This window comes from Tamandua tetradactyla, chromosome 6, assembly GCF_023851605.1.
Source record: "Tamandua tetradactyla isolate mTamTet1 chromosome 6, mTamTet1.pri, whole genome shotgun sequence".
NCBI lineage: Eukaryota > Metazoa > Chordata > Mammalia > Pilosa > Myrmecophagidae > Tamandua > Tamandua tetradactyla.
This window is the reverse complement of record NC_135332.1, coordinates 38,794,190-38,811,659: the sequence shown is the minus strand read 5'-3', so window position 1 is coordinate 38,811,659 and position 17,470 is coordinate 38,794,190. Positions and strand designations below refer to the sequence as shown.

Sequence of the window (17,470 nt, the reverse complement as noted above, 5' to 3'; positions counted from 1 at the left end):
ACCTCTGGCTTCCCTTACTCCAGCTCAGCTGGATTACCTCCCATGACTGGGAACTCACTGCCAGGAGAGGCAGCTGATGCCCTTTCCAGACAGGGCAGCTCTCAAAAAGTTCTTCCCTGTGTGGGGCCCAAAGGTCTCTTTGTTGCTTCTGCTAACACATCTTGTTTCTGGGCTCTGGGTTATCCAGGCTGACGCTGCCTCTTCTCCGCTGGTGCAATATTTAAGGTCTGCGGTCCTTCCTGTTACTCCCACACTCCAGTCAAAGAGATTTCCCTACCCCTCACCAGACCCAGGTGGGCTTGTCAGGTGGCATTTCTGGGATAGCAGATGGTGCCTCAGGTGTGTCCTCTTTAGACTGCGCAAACCAAGGTTATCCCTTGACCCTGACATTATTTATTGGTAGCAGTGGACCAGTGTAATGTTTGATTCTCACCTGGGAACTTGATAGAAATGTTCATTCTCAGCCCCACCCCAGACCTACTGAATCAGAAACCCTAGGGGTAGGGCCCAGCAATTTGTAAGTTTGAGGCATACTAAGGTTTGAGAGCCACGATACTAGTCCAGTATTTGGTACCAGCTATACAGTAAAATTACCTGAGTAACTGATGCTTGGTACCCCAGACAGGTTAAATCAACACCTGTGGGGATGGACCCTGACATCAGTAGTTAAAAAAGTTCCCCAGGTAATTTAAATTTGCAATCAAGTTTGAGGACCAGTGCACTAGTCAGCCTGTTCAGTGTTTCATATTAGCCCAATTAATCTTGTCCAGTTGTAGCTGTTTTACAGATAATGGTATGACAATTCAGAGAGGTTAAGTAACTTGCCCAAGATCACAGAGCTAGCAAGGTGCAAAGCCAGAATAGGCGGTCCTGAGTTATCTGTTTCCAAAACCTGTGTACCATCATGTATAGCTTTGCTACTTAAAGTGTTGCCTGTGTATCAGCAGCATTGGCACTACATGGGAGCTTATTAGAAATGCAGATTACCTGCCTACATTCCAAAGCTACTGCTATCTAAAACTCAGGTGTGTTTAACAAGCCCTCCAAATGGTACTGACACTTTCTCAAGTTTGAGGATCGCAACTCTATTCCTACTCATGGACCAGCAGCATTATATCCTCTGGGAGCGGAATCACAGAATCTGAGAATTAGAAACAGAGTCTAAGGCCCTATCCCAGACGTACTGAATCAGAATGTACATTTTAACAAGTTCCCCAGGTGGCTTGTATGCACATTAAAACTTGCGAAACATTACTCTAGAACACTGGTTCTCAAATTTGTTGCCTATCAAAACCATTTCTGATGTTTGGGCCCCCCTCCCAGAGATTCTGATTTCATTGGTTTTGGAATTTGGTCTGGGAATTAGATTTTAAAAGCTCCCTGGGTGATTCTCAAATGCAGCAAAGTTTAAGAATCATACACCATTTTGCCTATTAGTACATATGAGACTGAAAGTGACTCTAACCAGAGAGAGAGAAGAAGAGAAAAGATTACTGAATCCAACAGGACTAATGAAGATGAAACCCCTGTCCTATGATGGGACCCTGACTCTTGGTGGACAGTGAGGGCCACCTGGCATCCACTCGGCAGTCATTTCTCTCTGCAAAAGTGCTGAGTCTGGTCTGGCCAGAGGCTCTTACCCTCCATAGGCTTTGGTGTCCCCAGGGCTCAGCACCAACTTGAAAGGAGATCGTATGTCTGGAGAACACTATATCCAGAAAAACTGAATTGGTTTTCAGACCCTCCCTCTGTTCTCTTGCGGGACCCAGAGCTGACGCACTTGGTGATTGGGGTGGGGCAGGAAAGATAGGAGGAGAATTTGGTCTGAAGAAGGCAGAAGGCAAAGTGTAAGGTGATAAAGATGATAGCAGCTGAGTGGTTACTGTATGCCAGACAGTCTTCTAGATGTTTTGTATACATTATTTCCACAATGATAATACATAATCTTCACAACAATCGTATGAAATCCATATCTTTACTCCCATTTCACAGATGAGGCAACTGAGGCACAGAGATGTTAAGGTCATTTATCCAACATCACCCTCATTAAGGGGTAGTATCTGAATTTGAACTCAGGCCACTGAGCTCGAGCTGGGGACTGCACAATAAGTTATATGTTGGAAGTGGGGGACAGGTGATAAGACCTAGGGCCCTTGCATAGATGAAATTTGTGCTGCACAGGAAGGTGTGCTTAGCTCAAAAACATCTCCCTGTGAACAGTGATTCAACACTGTCCCTGGAACTCTTCCATTAGCATTCTTTATCTGGATTTTAAAACAATCTCTTAGCACTTCCTTTAAAAGGCAAATATGTTATCGAGAGAGAAGCACATGAACTCCTTTTGTCCATTATCACAGCACAGATTAATTTGTTGGATTAGCTGGCTGAGCCAGCTGGAGGAAGTTGAAAATTTCTGGGGATGGGGGGGACAGGGGGCAGCCCGAAAGGAGCTGTGTGAATCTACTGCCACCTGGTGGTCACCTTGCAGAAGGTGCAGCCCCTTCTCTCCACCTCCCTCCTCGCTGAGAAGCCAAACACCATTTTCCCAGAAGGAAACTGTGAGCACCTCAGGTCAAACGGGGGAATTTACTCCTCCACATGGTCATGTTTTGTAAATATTGCAAAACAGATATTTTTGTTTTGTTTTGTTTTGTTTTCTTAAAAGGGTCACTAAGATTATGCAAGCTTCAGGTCCCAAACAACCAGCATCTACTCTGCCTGGAGAACGGAGGCCTGAAATCACTTCCTCTCTCCTTCCAGGCATAATTCTTTATCAGAACAAAGGGATGATTCCAGGAACTGTGGGGTGAGGCATTGTGAAGCTCAGTACACACCTCGCACACACGTACCTTGCTGTGCAAGTAGCCCATCACCCCATTTTCTCCGGGGCTGAGTGCTCTCCCAGAAGGCAGACTTTTCCATGCTACAACTAAAAGTCCTGGACAAACTCGGACGAGTTGATGACCCTCTCTGCAAACTAGTGACTTTGAAACCACTGGAAGCTTGTTAGAATGCAATTTCAGGCCCTGCCAGTCCCACTGAGTCAGAATCTGCATTTTAACAAGACCCCCAGGAGGTGTCTGTGCATTTTAAAGATCTGGTTGCTTTTCCTTTCTCTGGCAAAACCTACAGAGTGACGCCAATTGGCCTTTAATCCCAATAACAAAAGGCCAAGTTGCTGCTGGGTTGGAGGTGAGAGCTGGGTGGGGGGGTTGGAGAGCTGAGCTTCAGGTCCAGCTTGCTCAGGTATCCTTGGCTACAAATGAGCCCGCAGTGATACAGACCTCTGTTAGGTAGGCGGATCTCCCCTACCTGAAGTGGATTTTCTTTGGGGGCAAGGCCGCTGTTATTCCTTTCTGTCTCCCCAGTACCCAGCCCAGTGCTCACCACACAGCAAATACCGAAGTGAATGAGCAGACACGTGAAAAGACTGTCAATCATTAGGCGTGATTGAGTGGCAGGATGCGATTGCCCTGAAGCGCCCAGGAGGCCCGCATCACCACGGCCACACTATTTACTGAGGAGTTGCTGTACACCAAGCAATGTTTTAAACGCTTGCAGGTATTGACCCACTGATTCCTCACAACAAAGTCATATGGTCACAGGGATATGTCGGTTGTCTTTGAGCTGGGGCTCAAAAGATTGCAGAAGGGATCCATCCATCAGTGAGATGCAGGGGACTGCCAGGCCTGGAGTGCCCGGGCTGCCCCGGTGCAAGCTGCATAGGGGTTATTTCCATTCAGCCACTGCTTCTCCTTGGCTCTGTACCTGGGGAAGACCTCACAGGAAAGCTGGACCCAGGCGGAGGGCAGGATGAGGGCAGCAGCCGATGGGATGGCTGAGATCCTCATTCGTCCTGGCTTGGGCAATCGAGTTCACTGCTTATTACGGCAACTGGAGCCCCACTTGATTTACCTCTCGGAGGAGGCAGGGGAGACAGGGACAGAATCGGTGGCAGCTAGAAAACCATCATGGGAAGCAGGAGGCTGGCGTCCTGGAGCTGATTGTCCTTCTATTCATCCACACTGTTCACTAGCAAACCCTTCCTAAGAGCCAGCTCTAGGCCAAGCACCAGGCTGGGGGGTGGGGGTGGAGGCGGGTGGCAGAGATAAAAGTCCTATTCCTGTCTTCTAAGAGGCCCATTTAGAGCAGACAAGCAGATAGTTCCAGAGCTGCCTTGTGAAAGAGATAAGCTTAGAGAGGGAAGGAGCATGACCCAGGGGCAGGCGCTCAGTCTGGCTGAGAGTGTGCTGGGGGGTGGAAATGCCTTCTGAACTGACTCTTGGAAGGAAGAGGAGGTGTGGGTTCTCACGGAGAATGCTCCCAGAGAGAGCACAGGGCAACTGCCTGACAGAGGACTCCTGCTCCTCACCACGTCCCACACTCCACAGCCCCTTCCATACTTCTTGTCCTCTGACTTAGTAGCCCACAATTCTCGTACTATTCATTTAAATTAAATAGAAAAAAAAAAAAAACAGAAATAGAAGCACACACACTACTGCGTTCCTTCTTTTTTGAAGCAACCTGCTAACGTCTCCTTGATCCTGGCTCTCTACCAAAGGCAGGTAGTGGGACTCATGTTTTCAGCAATGCTGGGGCCTTTCACTTCCCAAAGCTATTCTGCTGTTGGGACATGCCCTTCCTCTATTGTCTGCACTATTTAAATAAGGGCACTATTTACAGGGGTGCAGAGAGCCCGTGGGGAAGCCACCAGGGAGGCTAGACCCCAAGGCTAGTGACAGAGGGGCCCACTTTACTGTGTCTCAGCCTGAAAGGACAAGGAGGGAAGAATGACCACGGCCTGGTGGCCACCTGACAGGAGCTGCGACTTTGTGTTCCTGATCTGGGCAGGGAGGAGCTAGTGGAGGAAATAAGGGCGTGCTCTGCAGTCCTCCCGGTTCTCTGCCAAGGCCTCCCATCGGTGGTGCCAAATGGAACCCAACTGGAAGTGGGGGATGTGAATGTCGACGCCAGCCTCCCGGGGCATTGACGAGGAGAAGGGCAGAGTAGGTGTGGGTCTTATCCCATCGAGGGTCAAGTGTATCCCTTCCTCTGCCCCATAGGATGGCCATCTTCTCCAGGACCCAGCACAGGGCCAGCTAGTTGCTCAATACACACTTGTGGAGCTTGTGGAATGAATGGATCATTTAATAAGAAAATAAACAATAGGGTAATCAGTGAAATATCTTCAACAAGCTCAAGTCCCAGATGCCAATCAGTGTGGCTCGCATGATGTGCACACCGCGCGGTGACACTGTACTCACCTTCAGTTGTTACTCGCCCCGGGCTGCGATTAGTGCTTTTAGTGAATGACCACTTTTAGTTTCGCAACAAGCTACGGGGGCAGTCGACACTGCCACCCATATTCTAACAGATGGGGAAACAGAGACTTGAAGTTACACAACTGGCCCAAGGTGAACTGACTGGTGAGTATACTGGATATAGTGGGACTAAAATGGGGCAGAGTGGTGTAACGGGAGAAGGGCAGTTTGCAGAGTTTACAAGCTTCTTTCTCTATGATAGAATGTTACCTACTGCATCAGGCAGTTGAACAACCGAATGACATAGGCCAGATTCCTGCATGGCCCCAGGCCCTTGCAACTCCTGAAGACAGAAAGCCTCTAAGGTCCATTCTGCCTGCCTCTGGCTGCCCAGCAGCTTCTTCTGGTGTTAAGAATGAAAGCTCCCTGGAGTGTGCACTTCCTGCTGCAGGCTGACATTGCCACATAGACCAGTCAGTCTCCCTGCCAACATTGTGCTCTCTCAGTCACAGAAGCATTAAATGTGGTGCTGGAAGGGGAAACTTCAAAGGCTCAGAAGAGGAAGGGGCTTGCCCTTACTGAAATGATCTAGAGAGAAAATTCCCCGCCTTACAATTCTTCCCCCATTGAGGGTTTGGGTCTTTGGCTCCCATCCCTGAACTTGGAAAAAAACCCTTCTAATTCTTAAGTAGCAGTAACTGCAGGGGTTTACAGGGACAGGCCTGGGTGGAGAAGGGAAATGTATCTGTGGTCTGGGCTGGCAGATAGCACATGTTCAGACAGAATTAGAAATTTGTTATGAGGCCTGGGGAGACTATATTTAGTTGGAAACACATTTGCTCTCTCTAGGGCAAAGTCTTCTAGGCCTCCCTGGAACTGGGAGACTGGAGCCTCCACAATTGGCCCAGTGGCCAGCGCTGTGCTCTCTCTTCTCTGTTCCAGAGACAACTGAGGCAGCACGAAACCCACTTCTCAGTTTAGCCCTGGGCCTCAAATCACCGATCTCCAGCCTTTGGGGCCAATTTTTCCCTGACCTCTCATCCCCTTTGCCTCCAGCTTCAGACATAGCCGGTCTGAAGGAAAGGGTTCAGGCTGGGCTGGAAGCCTGGCTTTATCAGTCTCCTAACCTCAGTCACTTAACTTCCTGCGGCTGCTTTCTCATCCATAATGAGAAAAACAATAGCCACCCAGTGGGTAGGAGTGTGGAATCAGTAAGATAACATAAACAAGTAGTAACTGCTCATCAGACAGTCCCTTCCTCCTCCCCACCAGCCTCAGGTAGAGTGGGAGGAGTCTGGTATGACTTGACAAAGATCAAGGACTCCCAGGAGATATTTGTATGTTTGTGATTCAAAACAGTTTACTGGATTAAAAAATTCAAATATGAATACAAACTCTTCACAAGTCAAACTTTGGGGGGGCGGGTATATAGATATAGAAAAAATTAACATCCTAGCTTCAGCCTCCTGTAATTTCACTCCAAGATAACTAATGTCTCCAGCCTTGTGTGTCCCTCCACACCATTCTCTCTCCTCTTACAACACAAACACATATAGAGGTGTTTTCTTTGCACAAATAGGCTTCTTATTAAAGGCATGTTTCTGCAGCTTCTTTTTTTTAATTTAACCATAAGCCATGGGCATTCATCTCCGTAAATACACATAGATTTAATCACCCCTTTTAATAGCTGTATAGGATTCCAGAGAATATCTGGATCGTAAATTTCCACCCATTTCCTGTTTAATGGGCTTTTTTTTTGTTGTTGCTACAAACAATGCTGCAATGAAGACCCTTGCACAAATATCCTTATGAAATTGTGCTTCAACTTTTTATGAGATACTCTACCTAACCTACAATTACTGGGCCAAAGAGTATGCTATGTACAGTTTACTCTTTAACAGTTGTTGAGAGGTCACTTTCTCCACATTTATTCCAGATACTTTCACCTTTCAAGCGCCGAGGAGCAGCTAGTTAACGAGGTCTGGCGGAAAACCCCGGTGGCTGGCAGCATCCTGATTGTGAGGATGCGGGTGGCGCCCCGGAGCCACAAGATTTAGTGTGTGTGTGTGTGGGCGCTAAATGGCGGGGGTGGGGGTGGGGGGCAGACCGGAGGCCTGGAGTCTACTGTGACCCCGGGCAAGTGACTGTCCCTCTGCGGGCCTAGGGTTTCTTCCGCAGAGTCTGTGACTGATCACCATCCGGTTCAGTCTGGGTCTAATGCCCGCAAATCTCTGCATTTCTTTCATGCCCCCCACCCCAGAACGATAGGCTGTGCTGCATCCTTGTACCGCGCCATCTTCTTCCCCTCGCGCAGTCCCAGCCTCTCGAGAGGAGCTGGCTCAAAAAGGACAGAAGAGGTGAAGCAGCCACCACAACCAATTCCTCCTTCTGGATCGGTTATCAATTACTTCTGACGGGCTTTGGCCCGCTCCTTTTCTTCAGGTTCGACTATCGAGTGCTCCTGTCTGAACCTGGCATGTCGCCGAGGTGCGCGCCAGTTCCGCCCATCCTTTGCTTCTGCCTGGCTCCGCTCTCCCCGCGGGGTTGTGAAGTAAGGCACCGCGATCCTCAGCTCGGCCAGCAACTTTTTGTCCCCTTTTCCTGCAGCTGCTGCTTTTGTTTCCGGTGGCAAGTAGTAGCGCTGCTTTCAAGAACTCATGGCTGGGAGCCGGCTGGAAACCGTGGGGAGCATCTTCTCGCGGTGAGTGCTCGAAATCGGGGTGGGGCTGGAGTACTTGCCCCTGACCGGCTTCTCAGCGCTCTCGCTCTTCCTTGGGTGAGGTTGAGCGCTGTGAGGCCCTCTCCAGCGTGCGGGTGTCTGAGCCCGGTGAGGCCCTCTTAAGTGCTCTGTTCTAGCTCTGAATGATTGTGCTTGACGACCCCTCCCCTTGGATTTCTTACTTACCACGTTAAATTGCACCCCTCCCTGGGTGGAGGAGGGAGGAAGAGGTTGAGGGGCCTGGTTGGACCGTTTTTCTATTTATGTGACAGAATTGAGGGTGAAGGGTGGAGGTGGGACGTATTTAAGGAGAAAATGGAAGGTCTTAACCCCCGAGCTTTATTAGGTTGGTTTGGGAGATGGAAAAGGCTTCCCTTTAGTTGGGGAACACTCCTGCTCCGCCTTTCTTTGCGTATTTCAGGTTGCAGATTTCCAGATCCCTCTAACGTCCCAGGCTGTTAAAGCGATTCAGGGACTTTTGGCAGGATATTGTAACTGATTTTCATTCTTTTCCCTTCCTTAAGGACTCGGGACCTGGTTCAGGCTGGGGTGTTGAAGAAACCCCTCTGGTATGACATATATAGCGCCTTTCCCCCGCTGAGGGAGCCGGTCTTCCGAAGGCCCCGCTTGCGATATGGCAAAGCCAAAGCTGCCATACAGGACATCTTGTACCACGAGGATCGGATTAGAGCGTGAGTGTCTGAGGAAGCAGAACTTCAGAAGAAAAGGTTTAGTCAGCAGCCTGGTCACTTCAATACAGAATTGAGTCAGGGGCTTGCCTGATGGAGGAGGTCTTGCATGTCCGCTCAAACTAGGAAATCAGTACTTCTCCCCTAAGGAGAGGTTCTAAGAAGTGGAATCTGGAGCCCAGTAACTAGTACATTGTTGCAATAATAGCTACCAGATTTTGAGCGTCTGCTTTGTGCTGGACATTGTGCTAAACCCTTTACAGACGTTATCCCACTACGGTCTAACCCTGCAAGGTAGGTAGCCTTTGCTCCGTTTTCTCCTGAGGCTAACGGAGGTTAACCTACTCATCCCCTGTGGTTATTCAAGAGGGCAGACCTGGGGATCATATCTCTGACTCCAGGCTTTTGTGCTTGATGATCATGCCAGCCTTCTCTAAGAGCAGAGGTAGGAACATGGCTAGGATCTTTGATGGCACTGCAGAGAGAAGGATGCATACAAATCTAGAAATTTGGGGGAAAGTGCTCACTTTATTTCTTTAGCGTCTATTTTCTCTTTCACTAAAAGTAGTATACTCTCATTGTGGAAAATTTCAAAGCAAAGGAAAAGTGTAAAGAAGAAAGCATAAAGAAAGCACAAATTACCTAAAGACCTACCATCTAAAGGTAATGGCTTGAAGTCAAGCCCTGCTACTTATTTGCTGTGTGACCTTGGGCAAATTACTCCTCAGAGCTTCAGTTTCCACACAGTAAAATATAACAATAATAGAACTTACTTCATAGAGTTGCAAAGGTTAAATAGGATAGCACATAACAGAGTTTTTAGTCCAGTGCCTGGCACAAAGTAAGCCTTCAATAAACAGTAACCATTGTTGCTATAGTTGTTAATAACATTTGGGTCTCTTCCATTCTTTTCAATATATATAATTTAATTTAGTAATATACAGTACAGATGGGCGGGCCATGGTGGCTCAACAGGGAGTGTTCTCTCTCCTGCCATGTTGGAGACCCAGGTTCGATTCCTGGTGCCTGCCCATGCCAAAAAAAATATATATATATATATATTTATGCAGTACAAATAACTTGTTATTTTTTCCACTTAACCTTATTGTGAGTATTTTCCCATGTAATCATGCACTTAAAAGAATACATTAAACATAGTGAATATTCTATATTTTATTTAACTATTTCCCTACTGTTGGATATTTGTCATGTTTATATAATGTTAGCTATAATAAATAGCAATAGTTTTGAATATGTTTTCTTCGCTGCAACACTGATTATTACTCTAGGGTAGATTTCTACCACTATAATTAATTAGGTCTAACAATCCAAACATTTAAAAATCTCTTGCTGCAATTACCTAAATTGGTAAGATAAAAAAAAAAGTTGTTCCAGTTTATACGCTGATCAGCAGCATCTGAGAGTTCTAACTTTACCTTTGTCAGCATTGATAATGATTATTAATTTTTTTCTGATGTAGATAGTTAAAAAATAGTTTTAAAATTTTAACTTCTATTTTTTTTGATTACTAAGACGTTTCCCTGTTTTTATATATTTTTGACATTTGAATTTAATTTGGAAATGTCCATGTTCTTTACTCATTTTAGTAATTGCTACTGCTTATCAATAGAAGCTCTTCATAGAATTACAGATATTAATCATTTGACATATGTTATAAACACTTTTTTATTGTTGTTTACCACTTATAGTGCTTTTTACGTCCTGGACTATTCATTGATCTGTTTGCTTATTTCTTTCTTTGTTTGTCTTATAATTTATTTATTAGTGAAGTTGTAGATTTACAAAAAGATCATGCAAAAAATGCGGAGTTCCATATACCCAGCCCCACTTTTGTTTAAAAAACTTTTTAATTGTATAATATAACATATATACAAAGCAAAGAAAGAAAAAAGCAATAATTTTCAAAGTACTCTTCAACAGATAGTTACAGGACAGATCCCAGAGTTTGTCATGGGCTACTATTCCGTCATCTCAGATTTTTTCTTCTAACTGCTCTAGAACTTTGTAGGCTAGGAGGAATATTATTATTTTTTTATCATCACAATCGAGTTTTTGTGTGTGTGTGAAAAATAGCATATATACAAAAAAGCAAAACATTTCAAAGCACGTCGCAACAATTACTTGTAGAGCAGATTTCAGAGGTTAGCATGAGTTACAGTTCCACAATTTTAAGTTTTTACGTGTAGCTGCTCTAAGATACTGGAGACTAAAAGAGATATCAATATAATGAATCAGCAGTCACGCTCGTTTGTTAAACCCCACCTTCTCTGATTAACTCTACCATCTCCTTTGATCTTTCTCTCACTCTTTTGGGGTATTTTGGCTATGCCTGTTCCAACCATGTTGGAACATTTCATGTTGGAAGGGGTTGTCAGTAATATGGGATGGGGGATGGAACTAGCTGATGTTCTGGAAAGGCTTACCCAGTCTCATGTTTAACAGTTTGCACTAATGTGCTAGCTTTGTTACAAGTGATGAGGGAATATTATAACGTATTTAGCTCTTTTTCGATGTATTGAAGTTGATTAGTTCATTCCACAGATGTTTTTTGGGTGGCTTCTATATGTCAAGCATCGTGCCAAACATTGTGCTAGGCACTGACATAGTCTGTGTGAAGAAATCTGCCAGGTTTTTCTTTTTGTTGGTTTCTGTTGCCTTTAGGCTTAGATTATTTAAAAGAGTCTTTTTTGGTAAATTCAAGTATCCTTTTCTGAGTCTGTTTCAAAATGCAAATCGGGTGACGCTGGTAGAACTATGCATTCTTTAACTTCCCACCTTCCTCCTCTTGCTTTCCCCTTAAAACCTGCATAGCCATGGAAAAGGTATATTTAATGGTTTCTCAGCAACATTCTTCTTAAAAGTGTTTTAGAACTCTGTGTTTTTCTTTCATTTGAGTTGTATAATAAACATTTTCTTGGTTACTCCTCAGTTTTGTAATGGCAAAACCAAGAGCAGCTCAAATGTCACATTCTTTGGAGATACTTCTCTGATCCCTTCCAGTGTTAGTGTCTTCCTTTTTGGACTCCCAGAATCCATTGTTCACATTGCTGCAGTTGTGGTTTTAGCCTGTCCTTAGTAGTTCTGCATGCCAAACACACTACCCTGCCTTTTAATAAATAGCAGACATTTGTTAAGAACTGCAGTGGGCCAGGCTTTTGTATTCATCCTTGTAACCTAAATGTCTAGCTCAGTGCATGGTACATAAGTTGCTCACAATTTCTTTTTAATAAAGAACTTAATAAATTAATTTAGTGAATAATGAACCATGAGGCTGATACAGGGAGGCGTAAGAGAAAACTTTTCAGAGAGGAGGCTGGAGGGCTGGATGGGAGTTGTTTGGATAATGGCATCAGAGTTTTATTAGTTCCCTGACACAGCTTCTGGAATGATGGATTGGAAATCAGGTCTATGGCTACGTTTAATCTTCCTGTCTGCATCTGGATTCCAAATAGTTGGTAAATCACCTACTAGAAATTTGCTGAAAAAGCCCTTTCCCTCAAATTCTGATGCCAGTTAGTTTTTAGTACCTAGAATTTGTCCAGTCGTTTTATCTTGTTCACATCAGAGATTGTGCCTAACTGAAGTTAATACACATCCCTTATTCTTACCACTATTCCTCAATATAAGAAATGGAATTTATAAAGTCATTATATTCTTTATTGTGGCCCAAGCATCTTTTATATGAGGGGCATTTTTTTTCCCCAATACTTTGAGGTAGGAGAAAGCAAGTGTGCTCTTGCTTTATTTGGAAGTTTTCACGGTAGGACATGAGATATTTAGGGCATTAAATACTTTTTCACCACCTTTCTGCACAAGTCCATTGCATGTACTTGGTGGAGATGTTTTTGTGGTTCATTTACACATTAAAACTGTTTGCACTTCTGTGATGGCAGTGGAACTGGATGATAGGTCATTGCAGAATATTTTACTGTTCCTTGTTTCTGGTTAAGTATTTTTATTATTACCATTAATGCCAAAATAACACCTTGTGTTTATGTAGTTCTTTGAGCCTTTATCTTTGTAGCTTTTTTCCCCCTTTGATGTTTTGATATTTTTAATAACATATCAAAATAAATTTCAGATGGATCAAAACCTTAATGCAGAAAGTGAAATTATAAAAGAACTAGAAGATAACATGGGAGATTTTTAAAAAGTAAACTGAATGATAAAGGCTTTTCTAAGCCTAACATAAAACCCAGAAGCCATAGGAGAAAAGATTAAAAAGTTCTGCAAGAAGAGAATAATGGTATAAGCAAAAATAAACAGCAAGCAATATACTGGGAAAAATTTTTGCAACATAATTGACAAAGGACTAACTTCTAGTTTATAAATCATTAAGAAAAAAACCACCAAATAAAAAAAATGGGTGAGAACATGAACTGTTCACAGAAAATGAATTTAGTTTGCTTTTAAATGTGAATCTCTTTCATAATAAGAAACTTAAATTAAAACTATATGAGTTATAATTTTTCATGTATCAAATTGGCAAAGATAAAAAAGTTGGGAAATACAATTTGGTGAGGATATGGCGAAATAGTCAATCTCATTCATTACTAGTGTCAGTGTAAACTGGTAAAAATCACTTTGGAAGGCAGTTTGGTGATGTGGAGGGTCAAATTACAAATGTACATCCCTTTTGACTGTTTTTACTCATTTATTCCACAATTATTTGCACACTTGCACCATGAAGTATATATAAGGATATTTTTTTCATTGTCTCTAGATGATCTGCAATCACTGATTTGAAATGATCTCTAAGAAATATTAAGTAAAAAGGCAAGATGTAGAACTGTTTTTATAGTATTCTGTCTTTGGGTTAAAAATGTGAATGGAAACAGGGAATATATGTGTATATATGTTTGCATATTAATACAATATTCCTGGATGGAGACCTGTGAAACTTGTTAGTGGTTGTTTCTTGGGAGAGAAACTAGGGGATTGGGCTAGAGAGGTGGGAGGAATCTTCTTTTCATTGGATTCCTTTTTGTACTCTTTGATGTATCTACCATGTGTATTCCTTATACTTGTGAAAACATGAAGCAAACTGTTAAACACTTAGGATATGTAGATGATGCTATACTTAACTCCTTGGGTCCAAATGTTTATTCCTTTCGCTCAGTTTTTGGCCACAGTGTTTTATTGGAGGTTAATATGTTGCTTGTATTTTCTAGGAAATTTTATTCTGCCTATGGATCTGGTCCAAAAGCTTTTGATCTGCTTAATCCAAACTTCAAGTCTACCTGTCAACAGTGAGTCATTTTATTTACTTTTTTTTTAAGGATTTAGTTACTAGTTTGACATTTTTGTTGAATTCCACTTGAGGAAACAGAAGACATTCCTATAGGAAGATTTGTTAAGGGAATGCTTAATATTGTGAAATAGCATCACTTGACAACTCTAAATATCCAGAAAGACCTAAGATGGAACTGCTTGGAATTCCAGGTTTGTGGAGAAGTACATTGAACTACAGAAACTTGGAGAGACAGATGAAGAGAAGTTATTTGTGGAAACAGGGAAGGCTTTATTGGCACAAGGTATCATTTTAAGACGACTAGGAGAAGCAAGACCTGTGAGTATTTTATTATTAAAATTGTAACAAGGACTAGTTTTCTATTTAGCAGAGGTTAAAGGGAGGTTTGGTTTTCTTTTCCCTACCTTAGCTCATGTTCCCTCAATTCTAGGTCAAATATTGTTAGATTGAATTCTAGGGAATATACTGGAGTTTTGTGGTAATGACTACTACTTGGAATAGGTGAATGGTGATTAGGGTTTTTGAAATTGCAATTCTAAAAAGATCCCATAAAGGTCATGTTTATTATTATTTTTTATTTTTTGGTGCATTTGTCTGGGAATCAAACCCGGGTCTCCCTCATGGGAGGCAAACATTCTACCACTGAACCACCATGTTTATTACCTTTTTCTGACAAAATTTGACCTAAGCTATTAAAACTTAATTAAAAAAAAATTTTTATTAATAAAATTAATCAACATACAATGCGAACATTCTTAAAGTATGAACATTCCATACTTGGTATGCAATCAGTGGCTCACAACATCATCACATAGTTGTATATTCATCACCATGATCATTTCTCAGAACATTTACATCACTCCAGAAAAAGAAATTAAAAAAAACTCATATATACTATACTCCTTTCCCCTCCCTCTCATGGACCACTAGTATTTTCCTCTACTCAGTTTATTTTCGCATTTGTTTCCCCGTATTATTTATTTCTAATCCATGTTTTTACTCATCTGTCCATACCATAGATAAAAGCATCAGAACAAGGTTTTCACAATCATACAGTCAAAAAGTAAAATTTTTGACTCAGTGACAGAACGTGCATATGGCTTCAATCAATTAATCAAGTGAAAATAGTAAATCTAAGTGACGTACTTGTATCTGGTCTTTTAAGCAGCAGGGAAGTGTTAATGTTTCCTGGAAATCTGCACATGTAGACATCAAACCCCAAACTGTATTGGAAGAAAAACAACCTCTGAAAGAAGTACCCCCGGATGCGCATTTGGAGGCACCTGAAGAGCAGCCCGAACGCCTCTCACCTCCCTGAAGAGCTCGCATATGGTGTATCCTCACATCCAAACTGTGTTCGCTAGATGAATGCTGAGCTATTTTTAATGGTGGAACTGTGTAAATGTTTCTTAATCTCTAGGGCATTATGTTTACCTTTCCTTAGTTCCTATTTCTGAATTGTCATAAAGCTCAGTTTCATGGTTTGAAAGAAGCAGTTATGTGAACTTTTATGTTAGAGTGTTATTAAATAAAGAATTCTCTAGCTGCTTAGAAAGTAAATTTACTTTGAAACTATAAATAACATGAGGAAATCTTTATAAATATTGTTTGAATTGAACTCATTTTGAGTAGGTTTGCTTGGATTTTTGTGTTAGCATGTGGGCTACCTACATTTGATTCTTTGGTATGTTTCTGTTCTCTCGATCCATCAGATGTTTACTTGCACATATTGTCTTGTTCCTTGGTCACCTATTTCTGTCTGCAGATAATCTTTGTACTCTTTGCCATAGAACTGTTGACCTTCAGCTTGAGAGGTCAGGCTGACTTGTGGTTTGCAGTAAAAGTGAGGACCTGTCCTTCATGATGGACAAAGGCAAAAACTACAACTGTAATCTTATTTGATTGTGCTGGAGACAGTTAACAGAGTCCTGCATGTAGTAGGCTGCTCAGTAAATATTTGTTAAATGAATGAATGAATGAATTGTATGTCCAGCCAAATGCTATTTTCAAAGATGGTATCACGTAGGTAGACTTGATTATCCAGAGAGGAACAGCCCATTTAGGTGCCGCTCTCCACCCAGGCTCCACACACAGTCCTTACCAACTGTCCTGCTTTCCTTGTTTCCATTTCTTTTACTCAGTAAATGAAAAGTTCTCAAGTTGTGACCTTTGCATTTGTGATTGTGTCAATATTTTCAATTATTTGTCATAAGCTGTTTCAGTAATTCCTTATTTAAAACTCTTATGGCTTTTCTACCCTACTCTTCTTTGTGAGCATTATCTTTTCTCTCCCAGTGGACTGTAAGGTTGAGCTCCATATCTCATAGCCTGTACAGATTTTTGCCCGTGGGTGCTCAGTTAATGTAAGGTAGATAAATACATGAGGCAAAAGCAGTTCTCAGCTGTGCTGCTTTCCTCTCCACCTTGATCACTGTTTTACGATTCCTCTTATCAGGGAAATGCTTTAGCTTTCCAAGGGAAGTCAGTTCCATCCATTTAAAAACATTAGGTAATCACTGTTCTGAATATCTAACCAGACCCTGGTAAGAGGACTAAATAAGCTAATAGAGGAAACAGTTTCTATCCTCAGAGGAATAATCGGAGAAAGTAAGTCACTCATTTTCCTTGTGTGGCCCTTCAGAGATATTTTGGGCCTAAACATGGGGATTCTATGCATACTGTTTGGTATCTTGTTTTTCCAGTTAACATGTTTCAGAGATGCTTTGTATGGATGCATCATCATTTAACCAAAGAGGAAAAATTGGTTGTTTCTATGTTTTGCTATGCTGCAAATGGGCTAGTAGACTTATAGGATGCGTTACCTCTGTAAATGTTTTATTTCTGGTTTGTTTTCCAAAACATATACCATATAATTCATCCAAAGTGAACAATCAGTGGCTCTCAGTATAATCATAAGCTGTGCTTTCATTGCCTCAATCAATTTCAGAATATTTTCAAAGCTCCAAAAGGAAAAGCCCCATTTCCGGTATACCCCATTATCATTGACACTTAGTATCAGTGTGGTTGGTACCTTTGTTACAACTATTCAACTGATGGAAGGACGTTAAGATATTACTGTTAACCATAGTCCTTAGTTTGCATCAGGTATATTTTTCCCCAAAGACCACCCTATTATTAACACCTTGTAGTTGTGACATATATTTGTTCTAATTCGTGGAAGAACATTCTTGTATTTGTACTTCATCATCATGATGATGTACCTTCATCATCTACCACAAACTTCCCTAGGCCCAGAAACATCGTCCCATGTTTCCTCTTCTAGCTTTCTTTCTAGTGGCATACACAGCCCTAAACTTCCCATTTCAACCACAATTACACATCTGATTCAGTGCTGTTATTTACAGACACGATAATTGCTATCATCACCTCATTCGTTTTGAAACATTTACAATCAACCTTATTAAAAAATTCTGTACAAATTAAGTATCAGTTCTCCATTCTCTATCCTCAGTCTATCTTCTGGTAACCTATATTCTAGATATTAACTCCATGAGTTTCTTTTTATTAT

The 17,470-nt window shown here is 42.3% G+C and overlaps 1 protein-coding gene across 2 annotated transcripts; it reads left to right on the top strand.

The window, feature by feature from the left end:
* The first annotated feature begins 7,781 nt into the window (after positions 1 to 7,781).
* Positions 7,782 to 16,107, top strand: MRPS23 (mitochondrial ribosomal protein S23). 2 transcript variants are annotated; one of them, XM_077164887.1, is made up of 5 exons: positions 7,782 to 7,962; positions 8,505 to 8,672; positions 13,862 to 13,939; positions 14,133 to 14,259; positions 15,110 to 16,107. In XM_077164887.1, exons 1-5 carry the CDS (start codon positions 7,919 to 7,921, stop codon positions 15,257 to 15,259), a joined length of 567 nt encoding a protein of 188 aa, XP_077021002.1. In that variant the 5' UTR covers positions 7,782 to 7,918; the 3' UTR covers positions 15,260 to 16,107. The 2 variants fall into 2 exon arrangements, with proteins under 2 accessions (XP_077021002.1, XP_077021001.1); XM_077164886.1 differs by having other exon boundaries at positions 15,107 to 16,107.
* Positions 16,108 to 17,470: the final 1,363 nt, after the last annotated feature.

Bases quoted from the DNA above. Each gene is read 5' to 3' on its own strand.
- MRPS23 (XM_077164886.1), top strand. From the start codon at position 7,919: ATGGCTGGGAGCCGGCTGGAAACCGTGGGGAGCATCTTCTCGCG. The intron at 8,673-13,861 runs GTGAGTGTCTGA...TGTATTTTCTAG, and splicing joins CACGAGGATCGGATTAGAGC to GAAATTTTATTCTGCCTATG. The intron at 14,260-15,106 runs GTGAGTATTTTA...TGGTCTTTTAAG, and splicing joins GACTAGGAGAAGCAAGACCT to CAGCAGGGAAGTGTTAATGT.